This window comes from Chiloscyllium plagiosum, unplaced genomic scaffold, assembly GCF_037043375.1.
Source record: "Chiloscyllium plagiosum isolate Xiang-an unplaced genomic scaffold, Cpla_swu_hap1 HiC_scaffold_9, whole genome shotgun sequence".
NCBI lineage: Eukaryota > Metazoa > Chordata > Chondrichthyes > Orectolobiformes > Hemiscylliidae > Chiloscyllium > Chiloscyllium plagiosum.
In genome coordinates this window covers 127,052,078-127,072,914 of record NW_028270147.1, presented here as the reverse complement: position 1 = coordinate 127,072,914, position 20,837 = coordinate 127,052,078, and the positions used below count along the sequence as shown (strand labels likewise).

General features: G+C 45.7%; 1 pseudogene and 1 gene segment (V, D, J or C); both read left to right on the top strand.

The window, feature by feature from the left end:
- LOC122552870 (uncharacterized) overlaps positions 1 to 20,837 on the top strand; it is a 1,138,103-nt pseudogene that overhangs the window by 135,188 nt on the left and 982,078 nt on the right.
- Positions 640 to 11,982, top strand: LOC148149321 (Ig kappa chain V region Mem5-like). The segment is given in 4 exon segments: positions 640 to 706; positions 892 to 1,189; positions 1,600 to 1,631; positions 11,106 to 11,982. Coding segments are annotated over 4 exon segments (708 nt in total).

The window sequence follows — 20,837 nt, the reverse complement described above, 5'->3', positions numbered from 1 at the left end:
GAATTCTACAGGTTGACCACCCTCTGAGTGAAGAAATGTTTCCTCATCTCAGTCCTAAATGGTATCCCCCTGAGACTGGGTCCCCTGGTTCCAGACTCGCCAACCAGGGGAAACCTCCTCCCTGCCCAGCCCTGTTAGAATTTTATATGTTTCAATCAGATCCCCTCTCATCCTTCTGAACTCGAGTGAGTCCAGGCCCAGTCGAGTTCGATAGAGAGAGGAGAGTTGAGGAGAACTGTTTTCACCCAGAGGGTGGTGGGAGTCTGGAACTCACTGCTTGAAAGGCTGGTTGAGTCACAAACTCTCGTGACATTGGAGCAGTGTTTAGATATTCCCTTGTGTTGCTGTAGCCTCCAGGGTAATGGGCCAAGAGCTGGAGGATGGGTTTAGTGTCATCAGATCTTTGTTTAACAGCACAGATACAATGGGCCAAATGGTCTCATTCAGTGCTGTTCACATCAATGAATCTCTGAGACAGTGAGAAAGAGAGAGAGAGAGAAGAGGAAGTGTGAGGGGCTGACGTGGCTCTCTCTGCCCAATTCCATTTACATACTGAGGAACACCCAGTCAGACTCTCACAGACTGCAGCTTTATAAAGCAGAACCCAGTGAAGGAAGAGTTTATCAGGAACCAGGCCCAGGGACAGGAGCACACACCATGATTTCACACATCCAGCTGATCTGGCCCCTGGCATTCTGTGTCGCAGGTACAAATCTCTCTCCTTCCACCTTGAATCTTTAGCTGCTCTCCATTTCACTCCAATTCCACTGACTTGTGATTGAAGGAAAAAAGCTGAAACCAGAGGAAAGCTCAATGTCTCCAACAATCTCCATTTGACAGGCTCTTTCTGTGACAGTTCTGACTTCACTGTGTTTCTCTCTGACCCCTCAGGTATCAGTGGGGACATCACCATGACTCAGTCTCCCCCGGTGCTGTCAGTGGGACTGGGCCACACTGCAACCATCACCTGTACGGCCAGTCAAAGCATTGGTAGCAGCCTTGCTTGGTACCAGCAGCGAGAAGGTCAGAAACCCTCTCTCCTGATCTACAGTGCAACAACTCGATTCACAGGAGTCTCCAATCGATTCACCGGCAGTGGATCAGGGACCAGTTTCACCCTGAAAATCAGCAACGTTCAGAATGAGGATGTCGCTGACTATTACTGTATGCAGGAAAGCAGCTACCCCTACACAGTGTTACAGAGCCGTACAAAAACCTCAATAGGCACAGTCCCACTGCCTGTACTGACACATCCAATTACATATAAATGTAAATGAACAAACTAACCCATGCTGGATTGTCACTGTCCACTACACACTCCAGTCTCTGTGGTGTCCACCATTTACTGAAGGCCTCAAGTTTCCCTCTTACACTCCATCGCCACACGTGAAGAACAGCTGCAAAACTTAACATTGAAAAATACATTTGACAAACCACCCTAGCCCAGCTGGACACAACCCAGAGAGACAGAGACAGAAGGACACATGAATGAGGGAGAGAGAAAGAGAGTGAGAGGGAGAGTGTGAGAGTGAGTGAGAAAGGGAAGCAAAGATCAGAGATTTTTGTACACCATCTGCACTGCAAGCTCTCACTGTGGCTTACGTTTGGGAAAGGAACCAAGCTCCGACTGAGTAAGTAAACCTCAATCCTCCGTTATTAATCCTGTCAATACTGAAACACACTTTCTAAAACACAAATGCTGAATTTGTGAAGGTATTAGTGAGAAGCTGCAGTGAATGAAATAGTTGATGAAGGAGCACTGTGTCTAATAGGGTGTCCAGCTGTATTTCTTTAGTTCCATTGTCCCTTTAAGCAGCAAGATATAAGTCAATTAGTTTAACTCACCGTGTGGAGGAGCTCTGTCCATTTGCAGCCTGTGGTCCCATTACTGCAGCACGGAATGAAATCAGTGAGTAGCCTCCTGCCAGTCTCAGTGTGTCGGACACGGGCAGAGTTTGATGTGAGCTCTGGCTCCCTGTCCCAGTCTCTGATCTCACTGACCTCAGCAGCAACAGCAGCAGCAGCAGCAGCAGCAGCACAGTGAGACACTGAGCTCCCACCTCCCCCAGCTTTAACTCTGCTCAATCACACAATCACAGAGTTGTTACAGTGCACACGGAGGCCGTTCCGCCCATCCTGTCTGGGTCGGCCCTCCGAATGAGCAATTCACTGAGTGTCATTCTCCTGCCTTCTCCCTGTCACCCTGCACATTGTTCTTTTCGAATAATAGTCTCATTCCCTTCGGAATGTTTCAATTGAAGCTGCCTCCACCACACTCTCAGACAGTGCAGTCCACACCTTAACCACTCACTGGCTGAAAATGTTTTTCCTCATCTCATTTTTGATTCTCTCACTAATTACTTTAAATCTGTGCCCTCTCCTTCTCAATACTTTCATGAGTGGGAACATTTTTTCCCTATTTCCTCTGGCCAGACACCTCCTGATTTTGAATTCCTCAACAAAATGTCCTCTCAGCCTTCACTTCTCCAAGGAAGACAGTCCAAACTTCTCCAAAGTTTGTTCACAACTGACATTCCTCATCCCTGAACCTTCTATGGGAAGTTTTTTACCCCATCTCCAAAATATTCACATCCTTCATGAATTATTCCCCTTTTCTATTCCCGTAGTCCCATTTGCTTGCATTTAGCTAATTTCCCCCATACCGTTCCTGTCCAGGTGCCTGTTCAAATGCCTTTTAAATGTTGTTATCATACTCACCTCTACGACTTCCTCTGGCAGCTCATTCAATACATGCACCACCCTCTATGTGAACGAGATGCACCTCAGGTCCCTTTTGAATCTTTCCCCTCTTGCTTTAAACCTCTGCTGTTTAGTTTTGGACTCCCTTACTCTGGGGAATAAACCTGAGCTAGTCATCTTATCTATGACCATTATCATTTTATAAACCTCTAAAATGTCACCCAGCAATCTCTGACCTTCCAAGGGAAATAGCCCAGGCCTAACCAGCCTCTCCTTATAACTCAAACCTTCCAGTCTCGGTGACATCCTTGTCATCCTTTTTACACCCTTTCCAATTTAATGACATCCTTCCAATAGCAGGGTGACTGGGAATGGGCCTGATCAATACCTTGGAGAATCGTAACAACTCCCACACGTAATACTCTGACCGATAGAAGCAATTGTACCAAATGCTTTCTTCACCACCCTGTCTCCATGTGACACCAGTTTCAATCCTCTATGTGCCTCCACCCCTTGGTCTCCCTGTTTGACAACACTCCCCATGGCCCCACAATTAAGTGTGTTAGCCCTGGCCTGGTTTTTATACCAAAATGTAACACCTCCTTGTTATCTCAATGTGTAATGTAAATGTACTCTCAAATAGCCTTCTTCACTGTCCATGAAACTACCAATGTTAGTGTCATCTGCAAACTCACAAACCATGGCCCCTATATTCTCATTCAATTTGTTTCGATAAATGACAAACAATGATGAACCCAGAACCAATCCTTTTGCCACATCTCTGGTCACAGGCTTCCAGTCTGAAAACCATTATCTACCACCACTCTCTGTCTCCAACCATTAAGCCAACTTTGTATCAGTTAGCTTCCCTGGATCCAACTTGATCTAACTTACTAACCTTTCCTGAAGAAGGGCTAATGCCCGAAACGTCGATTCTCCTGTTCCCTAGATGTTGCCTGACCTGCTGCGCTTTTCCAGCAACATATTTCCATCTCCTACTAACCAGTTGTCCATGCAGCACCTTGTCAAAGGTCTTGCTAAAGTCCATGTAGAGAATGTCTACCACTCTGCCCTCAGCTATCTTCTTGGTCATGTCTTCAAAAAACTCAATCAAATTTGTGAGACATGTTTTCCCACTGACAAAGTCATGTGGACTATCCTTAATCAATCCTTGTCTTTCCCAATGCATTTAGATCCTGTCTGTCAAAATCCCCTCCAACAACTTACCACTATCAGACTCACCGGTCTATAATTCCCAGGGTATTCCTTGCAGACCTTCCTAAATATCAGCACAAAATTAGCCAAGCTCCAGTCTTCCAGCACATCACCCGTGGCTGTTGATGATACAAACATCTCACCAAGGGGTGTCAAAGTCTCTTCCCAAGCTTCCCACAAAGTACTGGGATGGAGCTGATCATGTCCTGGGGATTTATCTACCTTTATGAGTTTAAAGAACAGATTACTGCACCTCTTCTTCTGTAATATGGACTCTTCTCAAGACACCAACATTTATTTCCCGAATTTCCTTCACTTCGATGTCCTTCTCAACCATAAATACTGCGGCAAAATATTAGATTGGTAACTCATTCATTTTCTGTTTTAAAATAAAATATGAAAATTCTAAGAGTGAGACATTTGGAGGTGATCCATGGGATATGATCCATGGTCATGACTTTACTCTGGATTGTCCTTTGTCCTTTACCACTGTCTCCCTAATCCTTGTGATACAATTCCCTAAATGTCCTCCCATTGATATTTGATCTACATGGGCCTCCTCATTCCCAAGATCCAGGTCTGGCAGAGTTTCCTTTCTGATTGGAATGGGAACACACGGTTGGAGAAAATTCACCCGAGCACACTCTCACAACTCTGGCCCCTCTCTGCCCTTCACACTGCTCCGATTTCATTCTATATTCTGATAATTAAAGTTACCCAAATGTGTGCTGTGAATTTCTTGCAGATTTCTCCCTCTACATCCTTCCCTCTAGTTGGTGACCGACAGACTGCACTGAACAACCTGATTGCACCTTTTTGTTCCTTATCTCAAAGCAAATCCATTCTGCCCTTGACCCCTCTGGGACATCCTCTTTCTCCAGTTCTACACCGATCTTAACCAATCCCACACCTTCTTCCCCTTTTCCTACCTTTATTGAACACCTTGTATCCAGGAATATTTAACACCCAGTCCTGTCCTCATTTGAGCCTCATCTGTAAGAGCAACACCAGATTTCCACTTGGTAATATGCGTCTGTAACTCCCCAATCTTACTCCCCATACTCCACGCAGGCCCATACATGCACACAGTCAGTTGGATTTAGAAATTATTACTCTCTCCCTCACTGTGACCCGGCCAAATAAGTTACTCTTCCTTACTTTAGAGTATCTATCTCTTGCATGATTCTGTTTTCCTTGGTGTTCCTCCCTGATATTTCCTCCTGGTTCCCACAGCCCCCCTTCCATGTTCATTTAAACCCTCTCCAACAACACCAGCAAATCACCCCACAAGGAGCTCAGTTCTGTTCAGGAGCAACCCATCTGGTCTATAGAGGTCACATCTCTCACAAAATCATTCCCAATGTCCCAAGAATCTCAAACGCTCCCTCCTGGATCACCTTTCCAGCCTCAGATACACCCTGCCTTATCCTTCTGTTCCTATCCTCACTTGCATTGGTCACTGGGAGTAGTCCAGAGATTCACAATTTTGAGCTCCTGTTGCTAATTGCCTCCAGAGCTCCCTAAGTTCTGACTGCAGGACCACATCCCTTTTCTCCCTCTGTCACTGGGACCACAACCGCTGCCTGTTCCCCCTCTCCCCTCAGGGTGGGAGACAACACACCATCCTGGAATTCCATCTGCAGCTGCAGAAACACCTGTCGATTGCACTCACTCTCGAATCTCCTCTCACTATCGCTCTTCCAGTCTTCCTTGTGCCTCCCTGTACAGCTGAGTCGCCGTGGTGCCATGGATTTGACTCTGGCTGCACTCCCCAGATGAACCATCATTCTCATCAGGATTCCAAATTGAATCCTGGTTGGACAGTGGGATGCACTCAGGGGATTCCTGTACGAGCTGCCTGGTCCTTTTGGACTGTCTGCTGTTCCCCCATTCCCTCTCTCCCTGCATACTCTGAAGCTTCAGAGTGACCACATCTAGAAACGTGCTTTCCACGGAGCTCTTAGCCTCACGGACTCTCCACACTGACACCAGCTGCTGCTCAAGCTCCGAAACCCAGAGTTCCAATTGCTGTCACTGACCACACTTCCTAAACTCATGGTATTCCAGGAGATGGGAAGCATCCTGAAGTTCCCACATGGAACAGGGTGCACACTCTCACCACTCCCTGGTTATCCCTTGATAAAGTTCTGATGACAAACAGCTCCAGCTGGGCTCAAATCCAGGCCTTTCAGGGTTCCAGGGTTTGGCAGAGTCTGTTCAAAAGACAATATGATAATAGAGCAGAATTAGGCCATTCGCCCCATCAAGTCTGCTGTGCCTTCTTCCCATTATGTTTGATCACCTTCCCAATCAGGAACCTATCAATGTCCGTCCGAAACACACTCAATGCCTTCACCTCCACAGCATGAGTTCCACAGATTAACCACCCTCTGGCAGAAGAAATTCCTCCTCATCTCAGTCCTAATGGATTATCCCTAAATTCTGTGGCTGTGCCCTCTGGTCCATGTTTCTCTTACTGGTGGAAACATCTCATCCCCGCCCACTCTATCCAGGCCTCTCAGTATTCTGTAAGTTTCAATGTGATCTCCCCATGTCCTTCTGAACTCCATGAAGTCCACAGCCAGGGTCCTCAACCGCTCCTCATCAGACCAGGCTGTCACTCCCAAAGTCATTCTCATAAACCTCCTCTGGATCTCCCCCAATGCAAGCACATCCCTCCTTAGATACAGGTCCCAAAACTGTTCACAATATTCCAAATGCAGTCTGGCCAGAGTCTCATACAGCCTCAGCAGTACACACCTGCTCTTGTATTCTAACTCAGTTGAAATGAATGCTAACATTGCATTTGTCTTCCTAATTGCCAACTGAACCTACCTATTAACCTTATGTGAAATCTGAAAGAGGACTCCTAAGTCCCTTTATCTGTCAATTCTTTGCCCACTCTCTGAGCCTTTCCAAGTCCTTCTGCAGCCTCCCTGCTTCCTCAACTCTCCCTGTCCCTCCCCTCATCTTTGTGTCATCAGGAAATTTAGGAACAATGCCCTCAGTTCCTTTTCCCAGATCGTTAATATATAATTAATTGTTACATGAATAGCTGAGGTCCCAACACTGCCCCCTGCTGAACTGCATGACGCACAAGCTGCCATCCTGCAAAAGATCCATTTATTTCCAATCTCTGTCCACGTCAGTACTGGGTTCCAAACCCCATGGGCTCTTATGTTATTTAGCAGCCTCCTGTGTGGCAACTTGTCAAAGGCCTTCTGGAAACCCAAACAGATCATGTCCATTGGCTCTCCTTTGTCTAACTTGCTCATTGATATTATTTCATATAATTCCCAGCTTCTCCTTCTCAAACTGCAGGGTGAATTGTATCACATTATGGTCACTGCCCCCTCAGGGTTCACTCACCTTCAGCTCCCCAATCAGGGCTGCCTCATTACACATCACCGAATCCAGAATTACCTGTTTCCTAGTGGGTCTACCACAAACTGTTCCAAAAAAAAGCATCTCGCAGACATTCCATGAATTCCTTTCCTTGAGATCCATTCCCAACCTGACTTTCCCAGTCCACCTGCATATTGCAGTCCCCATGATTATTGTAATAATCCCTTTCTTACATGCGTTTTCTATCTCCTGATTTATTTTCTGCCCCACATCCCGGCTGAGAGGAGACTTGTACATAATTCCCATCAAGCTCTTTGCTATTTTGTGGGTCCTTAAGTTGACTCACACAGATTCTATGCTTTCCAACTCCATATTTCCTCTTGCTGTTGATGTAATTTCAGTTCTTCCTGACAGGGTAAACCTGCTCCTCCCACACACACCCCCACCACCCTCACACCTCTACCCATCATTAGAAACATAGAAAATAGCTGCAGGAATAGGCCACTCAGCCCTCTGAGTCTGCACCACCGTTCAATATAATCATGGCTGATTACGCAATCTATTATCCCATTCCCACTCCACCCCCATATCTCTTGATTCCACAGGTTCACAACATCGGAATAACTTAACCCTTAATCTTCGACTGTGACCCCTAGTTTTGGATTTTCCTAATATCAAGAACATTCTTCCAGCATCGAGCCTGTCAAATCCCATCAGGATTTTATATGTTTCTGTGAAATTCCTCTCATTCTTCTAAATCCCAGTGAGTACAAGCCCAGTTGATCCAGTCTTTCCTCATATGTCAGTCCTGCTGTCCCGGGAATCAGTCTGGAGAACCTTCGCTGGACTCCCTCAATAGCAAGAATGTCCTTCCTCAGACGAGGAGACCAAACCTGCACATAATACTCAAGCTGAGGCCTTAATTCTGCAAGACATCCTTACTCCAATACACAAATCCTCTCACTGTGAAGGCCAGCATGCCATTAGCTTTCCTCACTGCCTGCTGCACCTGCATGCCCCCTTTCAGTTACTGTTCCACCATGACACCCAACTCTCATTCCACCTCACCTTTTCCTAAACTTTCACCATTCACTAATAATCTGACTTCCTGTTTTTCCACCAAAGTGGATAATCTCACATTTACCCAAATTATATTGCTTTTGCCAAGTATTTGTCCACTCAGCCAGCCTGTCCAAGTCACTCTGCAGCCTCTTCGCATCCTCCTCACAGCACACATTGCCACCCAGCTGAGTGTCATCTGCAAATTTGGAGGGATTGCATTCAATTCCTTTGTCCATATCATTTATGTATATTGTGAACAGCTGGGGTCCCAGCACTGAACCCTGCGGTACCCCACTCATCACTGCCTGCCACTCTGAAAGGGACCCATTTATTCCAACTCTCTGCTTTCTATCTGCCAACGAGTTCTCTCTCCATGTCAATACATTACCTCCAATACCATGAGGTTTAATTTTGCTCACTAATCTCTTGTATGGGACCTTGTCAAAAGCCTTTTGAAAGTCCAGAACACAACATCTACTGGGTCCTGAGGGGGGGTCACTCAATCTGAAATGTTAACTTCGATTGCTGTCCACAGATTCTGCCAGACCTGCTGAACTGTTTCGTCAATTTTTGTTGTCCACTGATTTAGCCTTGTCCATTCTCCACTGATCACATCCTCAAAACCTTCCAGAAGATGTGTCAGGCCTGATTTCCCTTTAGTAAATCCATGCTGACTTGGACCAATCCTGTCACTGCTTTCCAAATGCTCGGTAACTGTATCTTTAATAACTGACTCCAGCGTTTTCCTCATGTATAATTCCTCATTTTCACTCTCCCTCCTTTTATTAAAAAGTGGGGTTACATTGGATACTGTCCAGTCCATTGGAACTCTGTCAGAGTCGACAGAATGTTGGAAAATGAACAACAATGTGTCCACTATTTCTACACCCACTTTCTTAAATACTTTGATGAGTTGCTGTCCCCTGGGGACTTACAAGTTTTGATACCATCAATCTCCCCAAAACCATTTCCTGACTAACAAGGATTACCTTCAGTTCCTCCTTCACACTTGACCCTCTATCCCCCTGCATTTCCTTTCAATAGGATGTGTATCCTTGGATATTTAGTTCCCAGCCCTGATCCCCTTGCAGCCACGTCCCTGCACTACAGGCTCATTTACCTTGTTTCATATACTCGATACATCGAAGTACAACACCCTCAGTCATGCACTGACTGCCTCCTTCTCATAGTTATCTGCTTTAGAAATCACAGAATCCCTACAGTGTGGAAGCAGGCCATTCAGCCCAGACTGACCCTCCAAAAAGCATCCCACCCACCCTACAATTCCCATGGATAATCCTCCTAACCTACACTTCTTTGTGACAATGGGAGGAAACCCAAGTGGACATGTGGAGAATGTGTCAATCCCACACAGACAGTCAGTTGGAATTGAGTCTGTGTCTCCGGAGCTGTGAGACAGCAGTGCTAACCACTGATCCACCATTCCACCCTACGGCGCCTCAAGTTCGATTCTTGATCCTTTCCGTACTCTCAATCCTATTACTTGGTCTGGATACTTTAATAACTTCTCCTGAGTCCCTACCTTCTTTAATTAGTTTAAACTCCTCGCAAACTTGATTTCCCTTGGTTTATGTGGTACCATTTTGTCTACATTATTCCAAATGGTTCATGTGTTAAGAGACAAAACCTTTAAGCTTGTTCTATGTTGAGCTTCCCTGCACTTTTAAGTTTCCTCAGTACAATATGACATTCACAATACTCTGTCCCTTTCCTTTTTATTTTCTAGTAACATTCAATTCCATCACTAACCAGTATTCCTCACTTCTCCTTTAACTTTCATTTCCTCATTTTCCATCCACTTTCTCTTTGAATCATATTCAGGCTGTTACTTATTCCTGAACAAACATCATTCAAAAATGTTCCTTGGTTCATTGTTGCTTGTGGGATCTTGTGTACAATCTGGCTTCCACATTTCCTACATTACAACAGTGACCCCATTTCAAACAAGTCCCACATGGTCCGCAAATGTCTTTGGGACAGCATGGATCTTTCTTTTCATTGGATGAACTGGGAGTCTTTCAGATGTGAAAGATGCTGTTCCAATATTGCACAGTTCTCCTCCTGAACTACAGTTACTGCTATGTATGTCCCTCTCTTTTGTGAAAACAGACCAAAAGTTTTCATGAGGAACCATTGCTCCATCTTCCACCACTGCACACAAGTTCCCTTCCTGCTCTCGAATGTGCCTCATACATTCCTTCATTCTCTTGTTCTTTCTGTGATTATAAAACATCACTGGGATTTCCCTGACTTCATTTGGACACATTTCATCCTGTCAGCTCTTTGCTTTCCTCAGGTCCTGGTAAATTTCACCCTTGCATTTTGTCTTTCAGCCCACTTTGACCCAATCCCTGCCCAGTTTAGTAAAATGGATTTGTTCCCAAATGAAAACTTTTAGACTTGCTCCATGGTTCTCCATTTCCATCCCTACTCTCAATCTCACTGAGTTCCGATCACTGTCACTGAAATGCTCCCCCATTGATAGCCCTTCCAGCTGCCCACATTCATTCCCTAAAGAATGATCCAAAACTGCCCCTATTTTTTCACCATCACCATCTCAGGGGCAATTAGGAATGGGCAATAAATTCTCACCCTGTCAGTGACAGTCACATCCCAAGAAGCAATTTTAAAAGGCCCTGTCCTTTTATGGGGTCTGTTAGGTATTGAATACAAATGTTCAAATGGATTGTTTTGCCAGTGAATGTTCAGAGTTGAAATCCCTTTGAATGGCAGGGATTAAAATTGTTTGTCTTGTCTTTCAGGCCGTGAAAATTCTCAGCCCAAGCTGACCCTGCTGCCCCCCTCCCCAGAGCAGGTCAATGCCAAGGGCACTGCCACCCTGGTGTGCCTTGCCAATCACTTCTATCCCGATGAGCTGGAGGTGCAGTGGAAGAAGGACGGTGCAGTCATTTCGGACGGGGTTCAGACCAGCAACTACCTGCGAGCTTCGGACAGCACCTACAGTGTCAGCAGCCTGCTGACCCTCTCTGGGTCTGACTGGGAGTCCAACGCTCGCTTCTCCTGTGCCCTCACCCACGTGACCCTCCCCTCTCCCCTCAGCAAGAGCATCAGGAGATCAGAGTGTGTGTAGAGTGTTCAAGACAGTCCACAGAGGAGATACAACTTTAAATAGAACAGGGCTGAGCTGGCAGGACAAAGGTCATGGTCAGCACTGAATTTCAACTCTCTTCCTTCTTGGGATTGGCTCGGTGACATTTCTGAGGTTCAAGGGTTAAGGCAGGTCATTGGGATCATCAAAAGGAAGCTTTACTCTGTATGAAACCCCGTGCTGACCCTGTCCTGGGAGTGTTTTATGGGGACTGTGATGACTTGTGATGCCAAGTAAAACCTCTCGAAGATGCTGAAAACTGTCAGCTGTACAAAACAATGTGAACCTCTGAAATCTCTGCTTCAGTAAACCAGATCTCCTTCCTGCTCAGCCGCCAGTTTGAATTTAAGCTTCTGTCACTACTTAAAGGGACAGGATTCTTATGTCATTGAGAAAATCTCCACAAGTGTTTTCCTCAAGCTCCATTTTGGCTGTGAATTTGTGCAGCTTCCTCTGTCTGGGCTGTTAATTGAAGTCTGTTTTCTCTCAATGTAAATCTGCAAAAAGGAATAAAGATCAAGATGATTCAGTCTCTGTCTCGTGTGTGCTTTGGAAATGGCCAGAGCTACTGGGAACCCTGCATTGATGAATATGATCAGCAGCATCTTGTTACTCAGAATAACAACTTCACAGGTTTTGGGAAATAAATATTACTTAAATTAGACTTGGGTTTTCTTTACTCTTAAAGTGCGATGCATTGGTCCCGTGTGTCCCTGGAGTAAGATTGAGAATGTTAAATCTAGGGAGTCTGGGAGTCACGGCTGGGGAAGGCAGTCAATGATAAACTGGTTCCACCTTCTGCTGTCATATTCTGTAACCCCTGGGCCATCTCAGTGAGAGACATCCAGGGCTCAGGATGGATTCCAGAGCAGCTCATTGACCTGACTGTTGTGTTCCTTAGTCCACATGTGACTCCAATAATCTCACTCGAGGACTTTAGTATCAGTGGGAATCAATGGGGCTGAAATCTTATCCAAACAGACCCTCACACAGCGGGGAGGCTGCTGGTGGCTCAGAAACCCCTTGGATTCAGTCCCAGATTCCACTGTGGCTCTTTCATTCAAACACTGCATTAGCACACTGACACCACATTCAGAGGGCAATCCTGAGATGGGGCAAGTTTGGTTCTTGATTGTGGGGAAATGGGGGCTGGGTGTGAAATGTCCAGTCTGAAGCTGGTGGGGGTACTTTATAATGAAGAATAGAAACTGATGTCAGAATAAAGTCAGGTGTTGATGGGAGTGAGGAATATCTCAGTGATCTGTCTCCAGAATCCACACACGACACACATCCTTCTGTCAGACCCTGAAGGCGGAGAAATTGCTCCTTGACACCCTATATTTCTCTATCTTTCCCAGAAAAGGTGAAGTATTCTCTGCCTCAGTGATTCCCTGGGACAGGACATTTTAAAAAGGCCTATGGGAAGGGAAATGTTGCCTCTCAATGACAAAGCCAATGGAAGGATGTGGAGCTGGCTCTGTGAAATGTTCGGACACAGAGGATGACACCAGAAGCAATTCAATGTGGTCATTCTCTCCTTTGCAATTGCTAAACTGGTAACAATTACTTTTTGCTCACAATTTGCTCTCTCGAATTTGATCCACTTGCCTTTCTTACTTTGCTTTTTTTGACTTCAGTCTGTGGGTAGTTCCATCAAAACCCAATCTCCTCACACTCATCCTGGCCCCTGAAGAGATTAGAGACAAACTGCAAATGCTGGAATCCAAGGTTGACAAGCAGGAGGCTGGGAGAACACAGCAAGCCCAGGCAGCATCAGGAGGTGGAGAAATCAACGTTTTGGCTGTAAACCTTCTTCAGGAAGTGGGGTGGGTGGGAGCTGCAGATAAAGGGAGTGGCCGGGGCAGGGTGGTTAGGTGGGGATAGGTGGAGACAGGTCGAGGTTAGGACATGGTTGGTCGAAGGGAGGGATAATTCTGGATTCATCTCTCCCATCGACCAATCAGGTCATACTCTCTATCTTTCTCAACCTATCCCCACCTCACCACCTCGCTCCCACCCACCCCTTTATCTGCAACTCCCCTGACACCTACCCTCCCCCTTCCTGAAGAAGAGTTACACCTGAAACGTCGACCCCTGAAGAGATTAGACGAGGTTATTTCATTGAATCAACTCATCAAGCCCATCAATCCTGAAAACAGATTCCAGCATTGAAGTCCTATTTGCTGGTTGCACATGTAAAGTCTCTTTCAGGCTGAAAGAAGGAAGCTTTCGATTGAGAAATGAGTGAGCTTAACCCAGGTCCTGAACAACAGCACTTCAGAATGGAGTGATATAAATCAGAAGCAATATAAATACAGGGCAGCTTATATACTGCAGCTCGCACTGAGTGCAGCCAGCACAGAGGGGAATGCTGGGAGGTTTGGTCAGTGTGGGAGTTTGGTGAACTCGGGGAAGGAGTCCACCTTTGCTTTTCCAAAGTGATTTGGGACTGTCACTTCAGCTGCTGGGAGCCTGCACGTGCACTTGGTTTGAATGAAACAAAATGGTAAACAAGAAAATAGGAATCTGGAAATTGTTTCGTATGAGGGAATGTGTAAATAGACTGCTTCAGGACATGTCCATTAGGGAAGGTTAATAAATGCAAAGTACTGAAACTTCAAAACAGAGACTGAAGACAATTACTGCTCTAATGAAGGAATGGATATTTTTCAGTTGTAAGTAAGATCAACATTTCTTTATTGCATTGAAATGATTCAGGGTAAATACATCTGCAGTGAATGTAAAAAACTACAGGAACTCCCACTCAGGGGGTTTGGAATGAAGGCTGAATTGAAAAAGCAGTGATATATCAGGGAGTGCCGGAGACACCTGGAGACTTAGTTCCAGAAGGAAGTTATAGGCCTCAGGACTGCACAGTTCAATTCCATGTGTAGTCAGGAGCAGGAGGGTAAGACACACGAGGGAGGCAGATAGGGATTTGGAGGATACAGTGGGACAGGAAAACCCCTCACTCTTCTCAACTCCAGTGAGAACAAGGCCAGCCTTTCCAATCCTTCCTCATCTCACAGCCCCCTCATTCCAGGGATCAATCGGGTAAAACTCCTCTGAAACACCTCTAATGCATTTATATTCTTCCTTCAATAAGGAGACCAAAACTACACACAATACAGTATTTGAGATGTGATCACATCAATATCCAGGAATAACTGAGACAACACAGTCTCACTTTCTGGTCCCGAATCATGCCTACTCTTAATTTTCCCAGCGTTTTTACTGTCCATCTTTAATTGTCCTGGACAAGATGGTGCTGAGCTGCCTTCTTCAACCGCTGCAGTCTGTGTGCTGTAGGTAGACTCATAATGTCCTTAGGAAGGGAATTCCAGAATTCTGACCCAGTGACGATGTTTCCAAGTCAAACTGGTGAAGGCTTGGAGAGGAACTTGCTGGGGTGATGCTGCCCTTGTCCTTCTTGATTCAAGTAATCATGGGTTTAGAAGGTGTTGTCTCAGGACCTTTGGAGAATTTCTGCAATGCATCTTGTAGATAGTCCACACAAATGTTCCTGAATGTTGGTGTGGAGGGAATGGATATGTGTGGAAGTGGTGCCAATCACGTGGGCTAAAATTTGATAAACAAAATTTAAATAAAATAATATAAAACAACCTAAAATGAAATAAAATAAAATGTTGCTGCTTTTTTGATAAAACATCACTGAACCCCAAATATTAACTCCTCCCTTTTACATGATAATGAGGAAAGAACTCTTGTTGGTGCAGTTTTTTTTTAATCATTTCAGAATAGTCAAAGCTGTGAGCACAGAGCAATCACGTTCCCGGACAAGATGGTGAGGTCCCGCAGACAGTAAACGAATGACGAGACATATCTGTTTTGTTGGCACTCGTTGAATAGCGAGCAGGATACCCGAGGGAATCTTTTCAGAATGGGATCTTGTCGAACCCTCGGAGGTGGGGGTGGGGGTGGTCGGGGTGTGGTGGTGGTGGACCGTCAAATGGTGGAGCCAGAGACTGTGCAACTTTCAGCAGTGCACCTCGGTCTCAGCCTCGGTCTGTGCTCTCATTTCTGAGGTGGCTTTCAATCCGATGACCATTTTGACGATGAGGCAGGAGCATTGCCCATGAAGCCACGGTCAGTAACAATGTAAACTGTGTGGCTCTGAAAGCCTGAGTCTGCATCTCAGCTCAGACGATATCAGCTCATTTATCAAATCTGTTTCTGCCCCTCTGCAGGCTGACCAGGCTGCCGGTGCCTTTCCAACACTCCCATGTTTCCTCTTGTGTCACAGCTCATTCTCCTGAGGGATAGATGTGCTTGGAGTCGAGAAGTGTGGGGCTGGGAAAGCACAGCTGGTCAGGCAGTTGTGCTCAGGCCGAGGACATCACCTTGTCCCTCTGTCAGATCCTCTTCAAGAAACTCATGGCTCACCACCACCGCTCAACAGTTAGGGAAGGGCAACGAGCAAGGATGGAGATGTGGACGCGATGCCTCAAGTGCTGTTCTCTGCAGTTTGGGGCACGCTTTGACAGCTGTTTGTTAGATCTTTGAGTGTAATTCATTTTTTGCTGATGCCAGTGATAATCCAAAGGACACTCCACCTTTCAGTCTGACAAACCAGGGTCACCCACGTCATGGCTCTGTTTCTGGCCGAGGCTCCAGTCTTTCAAAGAGATGAATTCAAGCCTCACCAGTTTGATCATTTGAATTGTATGCCATTTATTTTGATTTCTCCTGGGATGGGGTGGGGGTGGGCGTTGACGTGTCGGTTATTTGTTGCCCTTCCCGAATTGTCCTGGAGATGGCGGTGGTGAGCCATGTAATATCTGGGAAGCAACTGATAGATCATTCCCACTGGAATCGACTGGAATGAATGTGGGTTTATTCATGGCTAATGGAAAGAGTCATTACCCATAATCCTCAGCTGCTGTGCAAGTACTCTATAGTTACTAGAAGGCAGTTGTTTCTCTCTGCCCGAACAATACAAAGTCAGAAGTCACACAAAAGCAGATTCTAGCCAACAGGTTCATTTTAAATCACAAGCTTCCGAAACGCTGTTCCTTTATCAGGTGTACCCCAGTCCACCATCGGCATCCCCACACTACTGAACAGTACAAATAAACTGGGGCTTTGAGAGGATCTAACCGGCTCCATCTGGAGAATCGTGGGGAGAGTGAGAGAAAAAAAAGAGAACAGCTTTCGGACCAGGATACTTATCGCATCACAGTGAAAATGCCCTGCATGCTATGATATATCAAAACGGAGTACTTTGGTGTGATTTTTGATTGTCTCCAGATTGTGCTTTTTTTCATTCTATGATACACGTGGACTATGTCAGTATTGGGTATCACAAAGCATGTTTGGTATCACAAAGTATGTTTCCTCCATTGAACACTTTCCAACACACTCTCTCCATCTTGCTTTAATCCTTATTGACTCTTGGACATTCCCCCTACACTCTCATTCTGTCCTGGTCCCAGAGGAATTGATGGCCTGAGTTCATGACCCCGCACTGTGTGAAGGTTGGTGTGAAGTGAGGCCAGTGTGTTGGAGCTTGGGCCCCTGCCTCAGGCCCAGGTGTAGGAGCCTGTTCAACAATCTGCACATTGTCCTTTTTCTCTTTCTGAATGAACTGGATCAAGTTGCAGTAACGAGCTGGCAACAAGGTGTCTTGTCTAAAATGTTCCCCGCATTAAATACAGAACTGGCTTAGTTACAGGAAACAGAGGACAGTGATGGAAGGATAGTTTTCAGAATAGAGGGTGGAGACTCATGATGTTCCACAGGGTTCAGTGGTGGTCTACATAAATGAATTGGAGGAGGGCATAGCTGGTCTATTTAGTAAGTTTACGGTTAATACAAAGATTGGTAGAGTTGTGGAAAATGAGAAGGTTTGTCACAGGATACCGCAGGATATAGATCAGTTGGCTGCTTGGATAGAAAAATGGCAGATGGAGCTTAATCCAGACAAATGTGAGGTGATGCATTTTGAAAGGTGATGTACAGGTGGGAATTATACAGTGAATGGCAGAATCCTCTGGAGTATTGATATGCAGAGAGATCTGGGTGTGCATGTTCACGGATCACTGAAGGTGGCAGCACAGAGAGGTAAAGCAGTAAAAAAGGCTTCTGGCCTGCTTGCCTTCATTGGAAGGGACACTGAGTATAAGGATTGACAAGTTATTCTGTCGCTTTATCAAATAGTTAGGCCACACTTGGAATATCGCATGCAGTTCCGGTCAGCACACTACCAGAAGGATGTGGATGTTTTGAAGATGGTGCATAAAATGTTTACCAGGATATTGTCTGGTATGGGGGATTGTAGTTCTGAAGAAAGGTTGGATAGACTGGCTTTGTTTTCATTGGAATACGGGAAAATGAGGTGTGTCCTGATAGAAGATTACAGAGTTGTGAACGGCATGGCTAGCGTGGAAAATATGAGGCTTTTTTTCAGGGTGTATGCATCGCTTACTCAGGGACAGAGGTTCAAGGTGCGGGGGAATTTAAAACAGATGTGTGAGATAAGTATTTTACACAAAGGGAGTTGAGTATCTGGAACACACTGCCAGAGGAGGGGGTGGAAGCAGACAGAATAGAATTATTCAATAAATAAATAATGCATGAATAGGAAGGGAATAGAGGGCTATGAATCCTGTAGGTGAAGACAGTTTCTGTGAGGAAGGCCAAACTGTGTCAGCACAGGCTTGTAGGGCCGAAGGGCCTGTTCCTGTGCTGTATTGTTCCTTGTTCTTTGGTCCCTGCTGTTGACTTGGATTCTCGGGAGCCAGCTCCGTATGAAGAGCCTGTTCTCATTCTTTTGTTGGAGTTCATGGGGCAGCGCTGCTTCCTTGCTGCGTCACTGATCAAACCAACAATGCGGAAAGCCTCTTGATATTTTAAATACACTGTCTGCAGGAAAATGTTTGGCCGAGGTTTTAATATTGTTTAATAAGATAATGACGTCAATACACCAGTGTTGTTTACGGCTCGGAACGTTTACCATCATGGTCCAAGATTTAAATGCACCATCTCTCATTTGTGATAATACAGTTTTCAATGTTTCTCTCCCCTTATGTGTTATGAAGAGGTTTGCAAACATGTTTTGATGAGGACAATGCATCTTCAACATCGTATGACGGAGTGGGTGTCTGTTTGAATTCGCACTTGTGATAATACAGTTTTAAATGTGTCAGTGTTACTTTCCCCACTCTCTAGGGGATGTCGCTGCCACTATCCCCATTCCACCCTTCACTCTCGGGGTGATACCATTTTTAACATCCTTTCTGTCTGAGAATGTCATTGTTCTTGTCCCTCCCTCTCTCAGGGACTGGGTGGGTGTTTCACATGCACCTGGTTTGTTAGATCCATTCTTGTGAAATGGGTAATCCCTGTTTTACTCTGGTAACAGTGAGTTAAAGCCCGGCACAGTTCACCCTTCATCTCCATCATATCTCAGGGCCTAAGGTTGGTCAGTACTGTCTGGCACCAGATCAATCCCACCACTTCCCACAGTTTTCCCTCTTTCCTATCTTTACTGGACACCTTATATCCAGGAATCCCCAACCCCGGATCTCTGTTAGAACCACAACATCAGATTTCCACTTGACAATCTGCATGTGTAACCCCCCCAATACTGTATTATTAACCCATTTCAGTCTGTATCGCATCAATCAGGGTCCCTAATAGGCAAAGGCTGTATTTAAATAATCTCAGTGACTGTGGAGACCTGGTGAGGTTGGGAACAATCAGCAGGATCAGTCACACCATTTGCATTCTGCACAGGGCTCGGGATTCCAGGGGGCCCATTGTGCTTGGGTCTGGGACTGAGGAGCAAGAGCAAGGCCTGTAATCTCTGGTCTCTGTCCCTGATTTGTGGGTCCGCTCTGATGGAGACCATTGTGAAAGCCATAGTCAACATCGCCACCTGCTGACCTGGAGAAGCAAGAACATGCAGTGCTTGTGGGAATAACCTGAATGTGATCAGAGGACAAGGTCAAACATCATACGACACCAGGTTATAGTCCAACAGGTTTATTAGAAAATACAATCTTTCGGAGCCTTGCCCCTTCTTTCAGGTGCTCAGAGGAGCAAACAAGGTGAATTTAATCAACAGAGAAAACAAACTCTGCTGTTCATTTCCTTCTCGGTTGTCTCTGTTCTCCTCAATGACATGAACAAGAGAAAAGGCAAGAATAAAGAATATAAGGACACCACACCAGTGACCTCCGAGTATGTGAACAATACTTGGTGAGAATATTTTCCTGCTTTTTCAATGTTTGGTATCAATTCAAAGCAGAAAGAGTCTTTCTCTCTCCTTCCCTCCTTGAAACGTTTACTGAGATGATCAAACACAGCAACAGTTCATGTGATGGGTTGAGGGGATTGTCTAATGATCGAGGGAGGGGACTGGGTCAGGATTCCCTGGAATTTAGAAGGTTGGGAGGAGATTTCACTGAAACATTTTAAATTCTCCAGGGCCCTGACAGGGTAGATTTTGGAAGGAAGTGCCCCTACCTGGGTTTGGAGATGCCGGGGTTGGACTGGGGTGTACAAATTTACAAATCACACAACACCAGGTTATAGTCCAACAGGTTTAATTGGAAGCACTAGCTTTCGGAGTGCCGCTCCTTCCTCAGGTGAAGGTTGGTGAAGGAGCAGCGCTCCAAAAGCTAGTGCTTCCAATTAAACCTGTTGGACTATAACCTGGTGTTGTGTGATTTTTAACTTTGTCCCCCCTACCTGGGGATTCTAAAGCAGAGTCGCAGTCTGGGAATAAGGGATTAGGCATTTAGATCAAAGATGAGGAATGGGTGGCACAGTGACTAGCACCACTGTCTTACAGGACAAGGGAGCTGGCTTCCATTCCACCCTGAGGTGATTTTCTTTGTGGAGTTTGCTTGTTCTCCCCATGTCTGAGTAGGTTGCCTCCGGGTGCGCTAGTCTCCATTCTCAGTCCAAGAATGTGCAGGTTAGGTGAACTGGCCATGGGAAGTGTAGGGTTACAGCAATAGGAGAGGGGTGTGGTTCTGGGTGGAATGCTGCTTGGACTTGATGGCCTTCTTCCACACAGTAGGAATTCTATTTATCCTATCCATGCCCCTCATACTTTTGTAAACATCTATAAGGCCTCCTCTCAGGCTCTGATGCTCCAGAGAAAACAGCCCCAGCCTGCTCAGTCTCTCCCTATAGTGCAAATCCTCCAACCCTGGCAACATCCTTGTAAATCTTTTCTGAACCCTTTCAAGTTTCCCAATTCCAGTACTCAATACTCTGACCGATAAATGAAAGCATACCAAACACCTTCTCTTTCCTTTCTCCCTGCGACTCTACTTTCAAGGAGCTATGGACCTGCCCTCCAAGGTCTCTTTGTTCAGCAACATTCCCTAGGGCCTTACCATTAAGTGTATAAGTC